Genomic DNA, 17856 nt, shown 5'->3' on the forward strand with positions numbered 1-17856 from the left:
CTTCTTGATCCTCTTGCTGGCTTGAGTGTAAGGACTGTGTAACCAAGAAGACCTGTGTTCTTTACCTCTGAGGGCCACAGTGTTCTCATCTGTAAAGTGGAGACAGGTAGCCTAGGACCTCTGGAGGGTTGATAGGCATCCCACCAGCGTCTATAGCCTATGTACCTTTCTAATTGGTCCTACATCAGGCACATCCTTAGGGATGGAACAAGGAAACCTCAGACTTGGCTAAGAAATGACAGCATGCTGGCCACCCACTTGATAAAACATACTTGTGAGAAGAGAGTGCTAAATCTGGCACCCCGAAAGACTTAGCAGAGATAGGTAAGGAAATTGAGACATATCCCTCCCCCCAGGTGACAGGCAGGGACCTCAGGAGACTGACTTCTTGCCCACTTCTGAGAGCACCCTGGTGGGTCTGGCGGGCAGGGACAGTGCCATCCTGCCTTCAGCTGCTACCGATTTTGGGATCAGAGCATAAGAGGACAATGGCCCAGGGACGCTGGGAATGATCCCTGCAGACATGTGCAGAGGTGGGGGTGCTCAAGGACCCCTCCAATGAGTAGACCCCACCTCGCACCCCAACCTTTCATCACCCCACTCTCACCCTCCCACTCCCCAGTGCCTACAGAACAGAACACAAGCACCACAACAGTGTAGAACGTGCTGTACAAAAATATAATGAGCCCGAAGGAAGGGTTTGGGGTACAATGGTGGGGATCACAGCATCTGGCAACCCCACTGCAGGGAGAACCAGGAGGGGCTGAGGCAGTAAACACTCAGAAGAGGTGAGAAACAGCAGTGTCTGGGGCTCTGAGAAAAATGAGTCGGCACTTGGAGGTGGCCCCAGGCTTGGGCCCAGAAAGCAAGAAGGCTGGGGGTGGACTCAGGGTAATGGTGGCAAAGAAGCCACCTCCTCCACACTCAGAACTGCGTGTGCATAGGTAGTGCACATCCAGATAGAATGCAGAGGTCTTTGGGGTTCTTTCCTCTGTCCCAGGGAGCTCAAGGAGGAGTTAGAGACTGTGCCTGCTCCCTGCTCTCTGAGCTAGAGTCTGGGACAGGGGTTCACTGCTGACAAGGAGGAGGGGCATGGCCATGGGGGGCTGGATGTGAACCTGCATGCACATGGTTCCTGAGGACTGGAGCCACATCTATAACCTTGGTGGGATGGAGGCGCTATAAAGACACAGTCTGAGGACCTCTGGGCTAGCCTTTGTTCTGGTTTTCACCTCCATACCATCACAGGGCTGGACACATAGTAAGTTCTCATTTCTCCGTGATCCATGCAGACTCATGAGCAGTCCAGGCCCCTCCAGACGCTGAGGGAAAACTTCCTCTGATCAACCACAACACACAAGCACACACATCCTATATCCATACCACACATACACACTATACACACACAACACATAACATACGCACACCACACACACATGCGCACACACACACCCTATATGTACATTGTATATACACACACACAATTCACACACCCTATATATACACACCACCCCACACACACATGAGAGAGAGAGAGAGACAGAGAGAGAGAGAGAGAGAGAGAGAGAGAGAGAGAGGGCCTTGGGAGCCTGGGCACAATCAGGACCTCAGGTTCTTTGCTTATCCAGGATCTTCCTCTCGCAGAGTCCTCCCACACTGGGCCTGACACGGACTGCATCCAGCCCCCTGCCTGGGAGATAAGGCCTGGGATAAGGCCTGGGAGACTCTGAGGCAGTTAGCAGATGCGATTCTATAGCCAGTCAGCCTTGACTTCCAGGCCTGGGGTCCATAATACCGACGCACCTTGCTTCTAGGCCCCCTGGTCCTCTGGAGACCGTGGGAACACCCGGCTCCACAGTGGAGTGGGGCGGAGCTAAGGGTGAAAGACAGGGGACTGGCCTTCTGTGAGACGGGGTGTGCTGGGGAGAGAAAGACCAGGCATTTGGCTGAAGGGTCTGGCTGGGGAACCTCCCTCCTGGGGTGTATAAAGAGGGGGTACCCAAACTCTTCCATTACAGTAAGTAAGAAGCAAAAGTTTCCAGCCTGAAGGACCCCACTCCCACTCTCAAGAAGGACTGGAGAAGGTGGGTGGGGGAGGTGATGTACCTGCGACAGGTCACACTACCCCCCTACCCCCCCATCTCAAATTCAGCTCTGATGTCATCTAATCCCCAGGGCCAATCCTCTTGTAATTCAGGACTTTTCAATGAGGGTGGCTCAGGGGATCCAACACCCCTCAGAAGTGGTGCTCTGGGTGCCTAAAGGCGACACCTCTGCTTCAGAATGTGGACAGGGTTTCGAGAGAGATGACCCATGTGACCCTTGCTCCTGGAGAAGGGGCGGCAGGGATGGCAATTGTGAGGACCTCTGGCCCCCACCATGGGTTGTGGCAACTTGCAATTCATTTTGGTCTGAGGCGAGGAGGAGCACCTTTCATCTGTGGAGAGAGAGACAGACAGAACCGGGTTCAGAACACAGCCTTCAAAGGTCTCATTTCCTTCCTAGACCAGCTACTCTGACGACTTAGCCACCCCACCCCACCCCCACCCCCACTCCGCAGGCTGATGGCCTTTCACAGGGACACTGACTACCCCACTGCCTGAACCGTGAGCCTGACTGCCTTCCCACAGCCAGCCTTTCCCCGTGCACTGGGGGCAAAAGCCCTCAGATATCGAAGGGAAGGGCAGCGAGCTTGTGGGATGCTACAGGGGACAGGAGAGACTGGCGAGGGTTGGGGCTGCTATAATCACTTTTCTAAGGGTGCCTCCAAGGCTGCTGTTGGACCTGTTGGGAGCAGGGCTTGGGGACAGTAGGTAAAACACATATGTTTTGACGGTGTGGGCAGTTGAGGTGAGACGCTGATACCACAGCCTCGGTCCCAGAGCACTTGGCTGCTCCCCAGGCTCCAGAGCCAAACCCCGCCCACGCTCGGTCATCTCCGCAGGAAACCACCCGTGAGGCATGGGGTGAGCTACACTCTAATCCCCGATTGTCCACTAGCTCATTGTGGCACACGCTCAGGGAATGGAGCTCAGGATTCGACAAAAGCGTTGACTTAAGGACCTGGGAAGTGGCAGGGTTCCAAAACACCTCAGCTTTAGGGCCGGGAGTATAGTTCAGTCAGTAGAGAGCGCCTGCCTGGCATGCACGAAGTCCTGGGTTCAGACCCCAGCACTTGGAAGGTGGATCAGAAATTCAGGGTCATTCTCAGCTACACAACAAGTTCAAGGCCAGCTTGGGCCACAGGAGACCCTGTCTAAAAGGCTCTTAAAATCCTAGCCATGATTACTCTAAGTATATTCCACTCAAATGCTCTTTTCCCCCCATTTGGGTTATCCCAGAACTGAGTGTCAACTATGATAACAAAGCCTCCAGTTATTAAATTGGCAGGTTGGTTTTCTTTTCTTTCTTTCCTCTTTTTTTTTTTTTTTTTTTTTTTTCTGAGCTGGTGATAATGGAGCTCTTGCAGCTGATTGCTGGCTTTGGCTTTTATGCGATACGATACTAAGCCTCCTCCCATTATTGAAGAGGTAGATCCTCTCCCCCATACAGGCACTCACAATTCTGTGTCCTCCAGCGCCGGGGGACGCTCCAGAGCCTGCCTGCGCCTCCTCACGGCCCCCAGAATCTTCTTCCGAGGCCCCAGGGGCACGCTGATGCTGCGGAGGTCAAGGTCAGAGCACAGCATCAGAGCCTCCAGGTCAATCTTCTCCTGCCGCAGGAGGGAGGCAAAGTCCTCCAAATACAGGGAAGCCAGGAAGGTCTCCAAGGGGCTAGTCTCGGGCTCCAGGTCCTCATCCAAGCCCAAGTCTAGCTCATCCCAGGGCAACTCCTCCCCGCAACTGCGGTCCTGCAAGCTATTGGCACTGCCCAGGCTGTCATCGTCCAGGCTGGGGGAACTCTGCAGCCGACCCCGCGTCCCTGTCCCATCCAAGCCACCGTCCTCGCGGCCCAGCCCGTGCAGCCCGCTGCTCAAATAGTTCCTTCGAAATACCATGGTACCCAAGCCGGGGCGAGTAAACAAGGAATCGTGGCCTGAATCGGTGCTGACCTCCGAGTGCGCAGGCTCGGCAGCCAGTGTGGCACGGGAGACGCTGTCCTCATCCGAGAGGAACATGTCCCTGAGTGGGGCACGGCCCCACTCTTTGGGGTTGGCGTAAGTGCCCTGGCGCACAAACATCACATCGCTGCCCAGCTGCAGGCCCGAGAGCGATCGGACGCTTTTGCGCCCGTCCTCGGAGACCTTGAAGGTGCCCTCGCCCCCCTGCTTGCGCCTCTCCAGCTTCTTCTGGATCTTGGCCTTGCCCTTGGCCGTGCCATGCAGCGTGGCCTGCGAGTAGGGCAGCTGGCTGCCCAGCGTCAGGTGCTGCAGCCGGCGGCTCAGGGTGCTGGACGTGAGGCTGGAGAAGCTGAGCGTGTCGGAGCGTTCGGCCAGCTCTCGCCGGTAGCGCCGCTCCATGCGCTCATGGTGTTTGCGCTGCATCTTGGCGCACTCGCGGATACGCCGCTCCGCCTCGCGAAAGGCCTTGTCCTTCAGCTTGCCCACCAGCTTGGGGTTGAGGCTGCTCTGCTTGGCTGCGATCGAGTCCAGATAGCGCACGCTCTCCATGTGGCCTTTCATAGCGGCCATGTCCAATGGCGTGTGGTAGTCATTGTCCAGGCACCAGATGTTGGCCCCGAAGGATACGAGGAAGGACAGGCAGTGCAGGTGGCCATTAGAAGCTGCCAGATGCAAGGGTGTGTTTCCCCAGATGTCACACTTATCCGGGTCACCCCTGTAGGGGAAAGAAAGGACGAGTCCTTTTAGCAAGCCAGCCTGTGGGCTGGGTTGGAGGTATAAGGAATCTGGGTTGGGGGAAATCAGAAAAAGAAAGGAAAGCCCAAAGACATTGGTGAGCTTCCTGCAGCACAGCACCCCCTAAAGCGGTGGTTCCCAATCTGTGGTCGCGATCCCAACAGAGTCACATATCAGATATCCTGCATGTCAAATATTTACATTATAATTCATAACAGTAGCAAAATTACAGTTATGAGGTAGCAACGAAGTTTATGATGGGTGGGGTGTCACCAGAATATGAAGAACTGTATTAAAGGGTCGCAGCGTTAGGAAGATTGAGAACCACTGCCCTAAAGAAACGCATGTGGCTGAGACCTAGACTCCCAGGAGATGAGCCAACAGATGTTTCCGGACTGAGCACAAAGCAGGAGTATGGGGGAATGGCCCAACCCACAAAGGGGCGGGGCTACATAGGAGGCGGGGTAGGGCGGGCCTTCCCCTAGAGAACAGAGGGCTGGGAATCTCAGGGGATAAATATTTGATGCGCTGAAAGAAAGGAGTGAATTATTCATGGACCCTGCGGGGAGCGGGTCCAGAGAGGTGGTGGGTAAGGGCTGAGTCTGGGTCTCTAAGCGGGTGAGGTGGTTTGTGAAGCCACATGTTACAGGGTGACTGAATAAGAGAACTAGAGGGTGGTGTGTGCCGGGCTTAAACTTGGAAGAGCATGAGAGGGTGCCCGCTGGCATGCAGTGGGCACCGCCATGTCTGCAGGGAGCGGGGCCAGGCCTGGCAACGCCAGTGTTAGAGCAGGTGTCGGGTCTTGGCCTGGGCCAGAAGGGGACTGTGGGGACAGCCAGGACTGGAGAGGAAGAGGGCCGGCAACCTGGCTGTGCTGCTCTCTCTTGTTCAAGTTGCCCTTTGTAGCCGGTGGCCTGGCCCCCTCCAGAAGCCCTCGCTAATGCCCTCCGGGTCTGACTCCGGCCCACAGTCCAGCTCCTGCTGCCTTCTCTAGGAATCTTGACTCTCTCTCTAGTCTGAGCACCGGGTCCTGCCCAACACTAATGAGGCCACAAGGCCAGCCCAGAGCTGGGGAAAGAATCACTCCCTTGTCTCAACACCTCCCAGTCTCCCCCACCCCCACCCCTACCCCGCCCTGCTCCCATCCCCACTTCAGCTTCCCCCTCTGCTTGCCAAGTCCTGTAGGATACTGTGGGGAAGCGTTGCTCGGCAACAGACCCTCCCTCATCAAGCACAAATCCTTGCTTCGGTAGAACTCGAGGGCTTTGGAGAGCCTATGGCAAGCCCTCTTTCCCTTCAGACCCCTGTGTGAGACTCCCATGAGTCTCTCTGACGGATGTGCAGAGGGAATAGTACCTCTGTGTGCCCTCCTGGAGAGTCTTGGCCTTTCACTGCCTAAGCTGCCTGTCTGATCCCAGGCTGTCTCCACCTGCTGCTAGACCCAAGGGGCTGCCGGAGGGAGACTGAAATCTTTCCCCACATATCCAGGCACTCCAAGTACCAGGGTCAACACAATCCCTGCCCCTGCCCTTAACCCCTAGAACCTGAGACATTGACTTGAACACTCTGAGGGCATCCTTCTCCTGCCCAGATCATAACAGTATCAAGGCCAGCCCTACCAAACTGTTGATGTAAGGATAGTTCCAGTAATGTGATTTAATGCCCTTCCCCCGACTCACTTCAGTGACCCTGGATCCTACATTGCCTGACCCCTCCAGGTTCTCTGTGCTGACCCTTCCCTCCCAGGACAGCTCCAGAGGGAGGAGAGGGACAGCCGCCCTCCCTGCATATATGGCTTCCCACTTCGCTGTCCTGCTGTGGGGGAGGGGTACAGAGCGTTAATTACGGCTGAACCGGTGACATTTGGTAGTGTGGACAGTGCCCATAAATCTCAGGAGAGGAGTGGCGAGAAGGCACAGGTCAGTGTGAGACTCGTCCTGTGGGAGCATCTGGTACTGTGGGGACAGCCTTTTGACTCCTAGGTTGGATAGTAGGCATGAAGGTCTCTCCTTTCTGGCTCCCACTTCTAGGGCCTTGGAGACTTCTCAGCCTTCTCTCTGATCCCCCCCTTCCCTTAATTCTTGCATCCAGGTGCCCCCAACACAGAATTGTCTTTAAGTTTTGAATCACTCTGCAGCTCCCCCCCCCCCACACACACACACATCGCAGTTCCTCTCCTCTAAGCCCTACACACAGTTCACAAGTGCCATCAGCCTCGGCTGATGTCCTTTCCACGTGTGTCTCTCAAAGTATGGCAGGCTGCACGGTCTCACCTTAGGGGCTATCCACACGGGAAGAGGGCACCTCAGGGAAGAGGGTAAGAAATGCCATGAGGTTTGGGATACGGGGTTCTTACGGTTCCCTGCTGGCTGGGCAGAGTATACTCACCCTCGGCTCACAATGAGACGCAGAGACTCTAGGTTGCCATGATAGGCAGCCCAGAGGGTGGGGGTCATGCCATCCTCGTCAGGGGCATTCAGCTCCTTCCGGGTGGCCTCCTTGAGGAGCTCCAAGTAGCCATCCCTGGCGGCCCGGTGATACTGGTCATTCATGGCGCCCGAGTTGGACGGGTCGTGCAAGGGGCACCAAGAAATGTCCCCCCGACGGGGAGGGCAGCCAGGTTAGGACTGAAACATGGGTTTGAGGGAAGGGGCTGGGCAGGAGCCTGTGCCACCAGCCCCTGCTGGCGCAGATGGAGGATGCGGGGCGCCAGAGCCACGACTACAGAAGACTACAGACTACCGGGACATCTGAGCCGCTCACCAGGAGAGGGAGGGGGGAAATCTCTCACTGCCCAAGAGCCGCCCAGGAGCTTCCCCTGGGTCCTAAACGCCCTGCTTTTCAGCACACAGAGGTGATTCAATCGAAGTCCAGCTCTCTCGCGTCAAAAGCTTCTACTCTGGCGTTGCGCCTCTTGAGGCTCAGTATTGAGGACAATTTAGGATGTCCTCGACAAAGCTCCGGGCGCTGGACTCCCTGATTTCTTCACCCGTCAAAAGGAACGCGCCAAGGACTGGAGAATGGTGTCTGAGGGTGGGATGGAAAGGCAGTCCTGATCCGGAGGACAGAGGGCCTAGAGGAGCAGGAGGACCCACTCACTGCAAGACAATCCGGGAGCAGGGCGCAGCAGTGCCTCCAGAGTTAGCCTACTCGCGCGGGGTCGGACAACGGCTCTCCAGCAGGGGGAGCTAAACGATTACAAGCCGGCTGCGGGGACCCCCGTGGGAACCAGACTTTGCAGCATCCAACAAGCATCTCTGGGCAGCAGTAGTAAGGGATACAGGAAGACCGAACTTGGATCACTCTGAGGGCAGGTGGGGAAAGGGAGAACTGTTGTCCTGATCCAGGGACAGCAAGCAAGATCCAAGATATAGGTGACTCCTGAGCTGCGACGGCATCTAGGTGCAGGCGGGCACTGGGATGAGAGTCCGCTCTGCAGGCTTTGGGTGGGTGCGATCTCTTAGTACCAGGTTGCAGTGGGTGTTGGGGGCAGAGGACCCTCTAGGTACCGCATAATGGGGCCACTCCTGAACCCTGGCAGCGCCAGCGCGACAGGGTGAGGAGATCTTAACAGGTAAATATAAATCTCACCTTATCTGACTTCCCTAAATTCAGCTCGGAGAAAAGATGGATCATGTGAGTGGGACTGAGAGGTTTATGGAACCGGGCTCTTGTGGCTGTAAATCACTCTGCCCTCTCCGGTATAAAGCACTGGTCCAGCCCGGCGTGGGAGAGAGGAGACGCTCGCTGCCCCTTGACCCCCAACTTGCTGTCGGCTACCAGTGCAGTCAGGTGCGTGCCCCTGGCCAGGGGACTGTAGGATTTGGGGAGGAGAATCTTGTGCGGGACCCGGCCTAGTGCCCTTGCTTCTTTCAGTACAATATTTCCGGTCCAGGTGGGAGAGGTTCAGTTTTTCTCTTCTTCTTCCCCAGGGCTCGGTTTAGCACCCTTAGTCCCCACATTCCAGGGTCCCCAAATCCATTCCAGGAGGAAAGGAGAGCCTCCTGGGTTGACCTGGAATCCCGTCCTTCCCCTCCCCCTCGACCCCGCAGTGATCCCTTCAACCTCCTCCAGTCGCCCCCACCATGTCGGAGGAACTGGCCCAGCACCCCAAGGAGAGCCTGCCGGGGCCACGGGCCAGCCCCCGCGAGGTGTGGAAAAAGGGCGGTCGCCTGCTGTCCGTGCTGTTGGCTGTCAACGTTCTGCTGCTCGCCTCCACGCTCATCAGCGGTGGTGCCTTCAACAAGGTGGCCGTGTATGACACCGACGTGTTCGCGCTGCTCACCACCATGATGCTGCTGGCCGCGCTGTGGATCGTCTTCTACCTCCTCCGCACTGCGCGCTGTCCGGATGCGGTACCCTACCGGGATGCACACGCCGGCCCCATCTGGCTCCGAGGTGCCCTGGGATATGAGGACAAGACTGGAATGGGCACGGTGGGAAGTTGCAGTCTGTGGGGCTCCTGGAGGACCTCAGGGTGTGACTTTGGGTAGACAGGTTTGCTTAAAGTTCCCTGGGAAGAGTGATGTGGCTGAAAGCTTATTGGGGTTGGATGCAGTGAGGGGGTAGAGAGAGGGAAACCGGTCCTAGAGGATATCCAGAGGTGGAGGAAGCTTCTTTGGCTTGTCTAAAGATTGGACAGGGATGGTCATGCGTAGCCTTTATATGCAGACCAAAAAAAAAAAGTAAAAGACAATAGCAGCTGACAAGGTCTGTCCCCAGCTTTCCCCTTGTCTGTGCAATTGAGGGGACACAGGATGTCCTTCCTCCCTCTTCCCCCTCAATTGTGCACTCATCTCCCACCCCCTCTTCATCTCCCAGTCCAGTTTGCCCATATTCCTATCCATCCTCTATTCCTCTGTCCCTCACGCCCTCCCTTCGTTCCTCCATCCATCTGCCTGCTCCTGCCCTCATCCATCCACCCAGTAACCTCTCAGTCCATCCATTTGTCCATCCATCCACCCACTCATCATCCTCCCAACCTCTCCACTCGTCCATTCTCCCACCCAATTGTCCACCTATTCCCTGCACACACACCCCCACTAGCCCCTCACCTTCAGAACCTATCCTCCACCCTACAAGCCCTCTCTCCTGCCTCCCTGATCCACTCCTCCCCTGCTGACCCTGCTTCTCAGGTGGGCTCGTGCTGTTTGGGATTTGCACCCTCGTCATGGATGTCTTCAAGACTGGTTACTACTCCAGTTTCTTAGAGTGCCAGTCGGCCATCAAGATCCTGCACCCCATCATCCAAGCTGTGTTTGTCATTGTCCAGGTGGGTTGAAGGAATGTCCCCATAAGGGGAAGAGCCTGGTGCTTGGCAGGAGCTCAGGAGATCTGAGCTTCACACATACCACCCCCTTAGCCCTGAGCAATTTGGTAAACCGAGTCAGACTGTGGTAGGGATCATATGAGTCCATAAACGAGGAAACACTGACTCATGAAGTGTGTCTAAATGTGAGTTTCTACTTAGGGGTGCTGCAACTTTATTTCAACCTAAGTGGTGCCAGTAATTAACACCCAGGAGGTGTGAGTTGTGACAGCCATCCCTGTCTGGTAGAACCTTGGGGTGTCCACGGAGGACATCAGACTCTGCCTAGGGTTGTGCTGTGACCATGACCATGGCTACGGCTTGTTTGATCTTGGTCATAGCTCCACACCTGATGTTTGTTTAGGAGGCAGGACATCCCGTAACGACGATTTTTCAGACAAGTTCCAATCACTTTCTTTTCTTTGTCCTCTTGTGACTCAACTCACACAGACAGCCCAGACCAGCCTTGAACTCCAGCGTCCACCTCCCGAGTCCGGGAATTTCAGGAGTGTGCCACACCTGGCTCGCTAGCTTTTTTGTTTTAGTGTGTTGCATAAAGATCCTTTTGAAAGAGCTGACTGAGTTGAGGCAGGAGTGCTCTTGCATCGGACTTTGAAGCATTAGCAAGATGACCAAGGGGATAGTGCCACGCCTTGAAGCATCCCCCTACCACCCAGATGTCCATAGTGCTGCACACATGTGGCTGAGACACTTACTGTAGCTTTAGTCTTTTACATTTCATAAGTTTGAAGAATGCTCAGGAAAAATGAAAACACAAACACCTCCGTGTAGGTAAGTCCCATGGCAGGGATTCAGTGGCATTCAGATGAGGGCAAGGCCTTTCAAATCCACGAAGGAAGAAGGCAGCAGGGGATGTGAACCAAGAGGCCAGAGGTGTCAACAGGGCAGTCAGGAGTTCAAAGTCACTTCTTGATGTATAATGAGCTCAAGACTAGCCCTTGGGAAGCCGGGGCAGACAGATAACTGTGAGTCTGAGACCCGCTTACTCTACATATGGAGTTCAAGGTCAACCAGAGCTGCACAGAGAACCTGTCTCAATAACAACAATAAAACCCCAGAGACCTTTTCTACCTTGAGACCTTGAGCAAGATCTAGTCTGAGCCTGACCTTGCTTCCAGAAAAACATCACTTGGTAGCCAAAACTCCACTTGCTTCTCTATCACCCTGGCTCCCCTCTCAAATCTCATCAAGATGAAAATGTCTGGTATTTCCCCAAGCTTTAAGGAACAGAAAGCCACTATTTTTTTTTTAAAAAAAAAAAAACAAGCTGAAGTATAGAGTAGAAAGAGAAATTATTCCTTCTCCTTTTGTAACACTAAAATAAACTCGATTAGTCTAAGGGTTCTTGGGATAGAGGAAATGTTATATTAGGTGTGGGTGGGCACTGGGCTCCGGAGATCAGCCCGTGTACATGGGATTGAGCCTGGCCCCCCTCTCTCTCTCTCTGTAGACTTACTTCCTCTGGGTCTCTGCTAAAGACTGCATCCACACCCACCTGGACCTGACCCGGTAAGAACCACAGCTCAATGTCTGTGGGCCAAGGGCTCACCTGGCATGAGAGAGGAAGCCTGTCGTCCTGGGTGCGGCTCTTCCCTCTCAGTTTTGGGTGGGGTGTCAGCCACCCCTTCCTCTTTGTGCTTATTTTCCACTGCCTAAACTGTGCCCTTTCCCCTAGTGGGGCCTGAGCCTCAGACACCCGCTGGCCCTCTCTTATCTGGGATCCCACCAGGCCGAGTCTGGCTTCCAAGTCCAATTCCCATGTTCACGGGGTCCGTCCATCTGCCCGTCTCATTTCATAACTCCATCTCTCTCTAAGGAGGGCTCCTGACCCTGCCTTGCTTTGCCAGGGACCCATAGTGAGTCCAAGACTCATGAGCCTTTTATTCTCCTTGTCCATCACTCTGAAACAGGTGTGGGCTCATGTTCACCCTCACCACCAACCTAGCCATCTGGATGGCAGCCGTCGTGGATGAGTCTGTGCACCAGGCCCACTCCTACAGCGGCTCTTACGGCAACAGCAGCCACTCCCGCCTCACCCCTGACCGTAAGTTTCCTGTAAGCACTGGTCCTGCGGCTGCCAGGCACTGGATGGGTGCTTGGGGTATTCACAGTCAGTCAACCACGTCTGCCAGGGCATGGTGGTAAAGGTAGAAGCCGGAGCCTCCTCCTGCTCCAGACGCTCCCTGTGTGTGGGTGGAGGCAACAAGGAACAAGAGTATATGACGTGTTTCCTCACCCTTGAGGGTCCTGGCCATACTCTCCAGGTCTCCGTCCCACCAAGAAGGAGCCCAAGGTTCCAGCAGGGAGGGCGAGACTCATGACGTTACAGAAAGGGAAGGGAGACCGTGTGGTTCAGCCTTCCAGCCTGGGGAGGAAAGAAAGGCAACCCCCACCCCATGGGGTGATGACCTCATGATGACATCACCTAAACATATGGCGGCTTTGCTTGGTGCAAAATGCCTCAAGTGTTCTAACAACTTCCTTTTGGAGATAAATATGATTAATGTTCCCATCTTATAGAAGCAGAAACTCAGCAAGGTAGGTAAAGAGTTGCCCAAGGTCACAGAGCCTAAAATGGAAGTGTTCAAATGCACCTTTGCTTTTAGCCAGTGAGTTACCCTGAAAAAGAACATCCCTCACAGTCCACCCGTTCTAGATCTCTGGGCTTCTCCTCTATCCAGGACCAAACTAGGTAGCTAAGACTCCCACATATACCCACAACCCCTACTGGCACAAGGGAGGCTTCAGAAATCGGAAGCACAGCCCTGGCCTGCAAAGAGACCCCAGTGTAGAAGGACTGGTAAGAACCACCTGGTGTACACAGGGAATCTCGATGGTGGAGACCACAGCCCCAGAGAGGAGGTCACCGTAGGAGAGGCTGCAGTGTTGGGAGTTTCCTTGGCTCGCCCATTACAATGCTCAGACCTCACTGGGCCTCAGCTTCTTCATCCACAGATCCAGCTGGGGTAGAGCCATTTGCCGAGGCCCCAGGCAACCTAGACAGCCCATTCTAAACCCTCTCGGTGTGGCGCAAACTGCAGTGATGGGAATCGTGGTGGGGGTCTGGACACAGCAGCTGGAGCTCTGAGCTGTCAGGTGCAGGGAGAGCTGTGGGGGGCTGGCCTGGGGGAAAGCACTTTCTTTTATGAGATCCAGAGCCTGCCTAACTCAGGGAACAAGGGATCCCCGCGAATCAGGAGGGACTGGAGAAATGGAGGTGCACAGACTTGCAGTCCCCATTTTCTTTTTGTGTTTGAGTGTGTGTATGTGTGTGTGTGCAAGCCAGAGGACAATGTTAAGTGGCTCCTCAGTTCTTTCTTTTCTTTTAATTTTTTTACAGGTATTTATATATTTATAGAATCTGTGTGTGTGTGTGCATGCATGTGTGTATGTGTGCACATGTGTGTACAGAAGTCATAAAGCAGCTTTCAGAAGTTGGGCCTCTCATTCCACCATGTGGGTCCTGGGAATTACTTAGGTCCACAGGCTTGGTAGTAATTGGTAGCAAGCACCTTCTTACCTGCTGAGCCATCAGCCTGGTCCTCCGCCTCACTTTTTGAGGCAAGTTATCTCACTAAATCTGGACCTCAGCTTCAGCTAAACTGACTGACCAACAAGTCTCAGGGACACCCTGCCTCTGCCAACCAAGCACAAGGATTTTGGGCACGTATGTACCACCATGCCACACCTTTTACATGGGTACCGTGGAGTCAAACTCAGGTTCTTATGCCCGCATTCCTCGTACTTTATAAACTGAGACTTCTCCAGGCCCCAGACTTTTAAAATTTATTGATTTTTATTTGCAATGATGTTTTGCTTGCATGAATGTCTGTGAGGGTGTCAGATTTTGGAGTTACGGACAATATTGGGTGCTGGGAATCGAACCCAGGTCCTCTGGGAGAGCAGGCAATGCTCTTAACCACTGAGCCATCTCTCCAGCCCAAGCCCCAGATTTTTATTGTTTTATTTTTAGCACTGATTTGTCTTGTAGCATCGGGCACAATAAATAATTACGGAATGAATGAAGAAGCCAGACCCTGCGGAGTCCTTTGGGCTGCAGTGGTAACTGGCAGAGGGAACCCATGCCCTCACTTGTCACAGACTGGAAGAGGAGGGTAGAGCCCAGCCCTGTGCCCTTCTCGCCACAGCAGAACGTGCAGGCAGCACAGCCGGAGGAGACCCGTGCCCCTGCAGCACGGCCATCTGCCAGATCTTCCAGCAAGGCTACTTCTACCTGTACCCCTTCAACATCGAGTACAGCCTCTTTGCTTCCACCATGCTGTACGTCATGTGGAAGAACGTGGGAAGGCTGATTGGCTCCACCCACGGTCACGGCCACACGCCGTCCAGGGTCAGCCTCTTCCGGGAGACCTTTTTTGCGGGTCCAATCTTGGGCCTGCTACTCTTCGTTGTGGGCCTGGCCGTCTTCATCCTCTATGAGGTCCAGGTGAGCGGCGAGAGAGACCATACCCAGCAGGCCCTGGTCACTTACTACAGCTTCAATATCGCCTGTCTGGGGCTCATGACTTTGGTCAGCCTGAGTGGCTCAGTCATCTATCGCTTTGATCGCCGGGCCATGGACCACCATAAGAACCCGACACGCACCCTGGATGTAGCCCTGCTAATGGGCGCCGCGATGGGCCAGTATGCCATCTCGTACTATTCCATTGTGGCTGTGGTAGTGGGCTCACCCCGGGACCTGCTGGGGGCGCTCAGTCTGTCACACGCTCTGCTTATGATTGCTCAGCACACCTTTCAGAATGTGTTCATCATTGAGAGCCTCCATCGGGGACCGCCTGGGGCCGAGCCTTGCGAAATGCCCCCCAAGGAGTCCTGCCAAGGCATCACCTTTGCCAACCTGGATGCCATTCACACCTTGCCCTCCTGCCCGCCCACGCCCAGGCTGGTCAGCCCCAGCCCAGAAAGTCCTCAGGAAGCAATGGCTATCATCTCAGCTCCCAGGTGCCACTGGCGACGGCGGTGCCTCAAAGACATCTCTCTGTTTCTCCTGCTCTGCAATGTCATTGTGAGTAGTTGAGGGAGGTGAGGGCGAGTGGGGTGGGGTGCCCCTAGACTGGGGTAGGACTGCTGATCACTTAACCTTCTCTGTCTTGCCAAAGGCTCATTCTAGAATTTTATGCAGAAGCAGGTTCACAGAGGAACCGCTGCAGCCTTTAGGCAAATAACATTTCAGGGCAAACAGGGAGCATGCAGTCCCAGCCCTCTGTCATGTAGGCACCTGAGGGAGGGGTCCCAGGAAGGCTGGCATGGGGGCTGGGTGGAAGTGAGAGGGAACCGAGAGAGAGCGCGGGGGGGGGGGGGGGGGGGGGGGGGGGGGGGGGTAAGGGCTAAGGCCCTCACCCCCAGGTGGGAGGTGTGACTGCTCCCAGGATCTTGTGACCTGCTTGCTTCTCAGAATAATTGGAGCAGCCTCAGGAAGTCGCAGAGAGCGTAAGTGTGAGCAGTCTGTTGGCAGGATGGCGCAGAGGGCCGGCTGGGAAGAGGGGTGTGTACAACAGCTGCCCCCTCCCTCCCAGGTGACTTGGCAAAGCCATCTATAAAGAGTGAGAGACTTCTATTATAAGTATGTTCTCTGGAAGGAAATACCCCAAAGCAGAAACCCTCATAGTAAGATGGTGCCCCCAAAGAGAAACGTTCCTAGCATAGCTGCACCCAGCATAGTCATGCCCCAGTGTAGACACGGTCCCCGACACGGAAAAAGCTGATACAGAAACATGCTTCTATGGGGACAGCCAGCCTCTGGGTCTGCAGGTCCCATGGCCCAGGATTTGGGCAACTCTTGGAAGGAAAATATTAGTGAAAAAAATTCTGATCATATTGAATGTATTTTTCCTTGTCATTATGCCCCAAAACAAAACATAGTACAAACTATTTCCATAGTATATATATATATGTATATATGTATTTATATATATAGTGAACACAGTAATTTGAAGTATACAACAGGATGTATGTAAGTTATTTTATGTAAGGGACTTGAGCATGCTTGTGTGCTGGTTCCATAAACTATTGCTTCCAGGGCCAGTTCTTTAACCAGTCCCCCACTTACACAAAATGACAACTGTGTATCTCAAGCCAAAAAAAAATCTCTAATGAAATCTGACTCAGTCCAAAAACAGCCGTTTTGACAATGTCCTCCAACAGAGGATTGCTAACATAGAAACACCCTAATGCAGACAGATCCTGAGGCTGGGACTGTGAGCCCCCATGCAGACTTCCAACAGTCAATTTTGCTTTAAAGGAAAAAAAAAAAACTCAGTCTTCAAGCTCTGACCGCACATCTGCCTCTGTCCCACCCCCACCCTCAGCCTGGCCTTGAGGCTGAGAGCTACCTTTCAAGAGGCTGTTCTTGCTTCAAGTATCTGAGTCCAAACCACTCTTTTCTTTTTCTTTTTTTTTCATTATTTTTCTTTTTAATTTTTTTTTTTTTTCTGAAACAGGGCTTCTCTGTGTAACAGTCCTGCCTATCTTGGAACTCACTCTGTAGACCAGGCTGGCCTCGAACTCAGAGATCTGCCTTGCCTCTGTCTCCCGAATGCTGGGATTAAAGGCGTGTGCCACCACTGCCCAGCATCCTAATCACTCTTGGCAGCCTCCTCCCATCTCTCATTTTCTAGAACAGAACCAGACTCGGGAGAGACTGTGATGTCCCCCAAGGATGGAGTAATTGGCATAAGGGTTAGGCTAGCCTTGGAGACTTGTTCCTTTGTTCCATATCCCACACCCACAAGGAAGATCTGAGCTCCTGTCTGGAGGCGAAGCAGGACTCTAGCCTTTGGTTTCTCCCACACAGGGAAGGGACAAGGAGGAGGTGTGAAACAGGAGTAGCGGTCGTGGAGGGTTGGAGTGCGGTGGCCTCCTGGCTGGGTTTTGAAACCTCCCCACACCCCATCACCTTAGACTTAATTGATTCTACCACCAGTCCTCGGGCACACTCCTCCCGCTGCCCCTTTGGCTGGTTCTATCAGTGGCTTACATCACCTATTGAAACGTCCATTGCATAGGAAGGCCTAGGGTGGGAGGAGTGACTTCAAGCGGGTCCTCAGCTAAGAGTGGGGCCGTCTAGTTAGACACACTTCCTCAGCTCCTCATCCAGGCCCTGTCCTCAATGCTGGAGGTCAGCCTTGGGTGACAGTCCCTGATGGGCCACCAAGCTAGAAGGCTGGGATCCCAACCTTCTGTGCTCAACAAAGCCCAGAGACGTCACAGCAGGCTCCTGATGCGCCCCTCTCCCCCGACAGCTGTGGATCATGCCTGCCTTCGGTGCCCGCCCGCACTTCAGCAATACCGTGGAGGTGGACTTTTATGGTCACTCCCTCTGGGCGGCCATCGTCAACATCTGCCTGCCTTTTGGCATCTTCTACCGAATGCATGCTGTCTCCAGCCTGCTGGAGGTCTACGTGCTGTCCTGACGGCTCCACACCGAGATCCGGCAGAGGAGGCCCAGCACCTCTGGGGCTGAAGAGGGCTGGCGCTCTCTCCCTGCCTGCCCAAGACTAGACTTTTCACCAAAGTTTATTTTTCCAGGATGAATTTTTAAATCAAAAATGAGACATGCCCTCCCATCTACTCCTGCATGACCCTGGAGCCCGGGGAAACTGAGGCAGGGAAATAATTCCCTGCAGCATTGCCTAGGACCAGACAGGATCTGGAAATACTGTCTCTGGCTCTCTCTCTAATCCCAGCTGTGTGCCCTGTGCACTGTCTGGAG

At 54.2% G+C, this 17856-nt stretch overlaps 2 protein-coding genes across 4 annotated transcripts; one reads left to right on the forward strand and one right to left on the reverse strand.

Moving 5' to 3' along the window:
- Positions 1-671: 671 nt before the first annotated feature.
- Ush1g (USH1 protein network component sans) lies at positions 672-7529 on the reverse strand. Of its 2 annotated transcripts, XM_050140156.1 has the most exons (3): positions 7184-7528; positions 3561-4775; positions 672-2437 (listed from the first exon to the last, which is right to left on the reverse strand). In XM_050140156.1, the coding sequence occupies exons 1-3, from the start codon at positions 7345-7347 to the stop codon at positions 2434-2436; spliced, it is 1383 nt and encodes a 460-aa protein (XP_049996113.1). In that variant the 5' UTR covers positions 7348-7528; the 3' UTR covers positions 672-2433. The 2 variants fall into 2 exon arrangements, with proteins under 2 accessions (XP_049996113.1, XP_049996114.1); XM_050140157.1 differs by lacking the exon at positions 672-2437 and having other exon boundaries at positions 3557-4775; positions 7184-7529.
- Positions 7530-7664: 135 nt separating this feature from the next.
- On the forward strand, positions 7665-17698 carry Otop2 (otopetrin 2). 2 transcript variants are annotated; one of them, XM_050140147.1, is made up of 7 exons: positions 7665-8587; positions 8848-9193; positions 9931-10067; positions 11575-11633; positions 12035-12168; positions 14273-15150; positions 17387-17698. In XM_050140147.1, the coding sequence occupies exons 2-7, from the start codon at positions 8881-8883 to the stop codon at positions 17555-17557; spliced, it is 1692 nt and encodes a 563-aa protein (XP_049996104.1). In that variant the 5' UTR covers positions 7665-8587; positions 8848-8880; the 3' UTR covers positions 17558-17698. The 2 variants fall into 2 exon arrangements, with proteins under 2 accessions (XP_049996104.1, XP_049996105.1); XM_050140148.1 differs by having other exon boundaries at positions 14276-15150.
- The last annotated feature ends 158 nt before the right edge of the window (positions 17699-17856 follow it).

Source organism: Alexandromys fortis, unplaced genomic scaffold (genome assembly GCF_014885135.2).
Source record: "Alexandromys fortis isolate MF-2015 unplaced genomic scaffold, M_Fortis_MF-2015_v1.1 scaffold_39, whole genome shotgun sequence".
Taxonomy (NCBI): domain Eukaryota; kingdom Metazoa; phylum Chordata; class Mammalia; order Rodentia; family Cricetidae; genus Alexandromys; species Alexandromys fortis.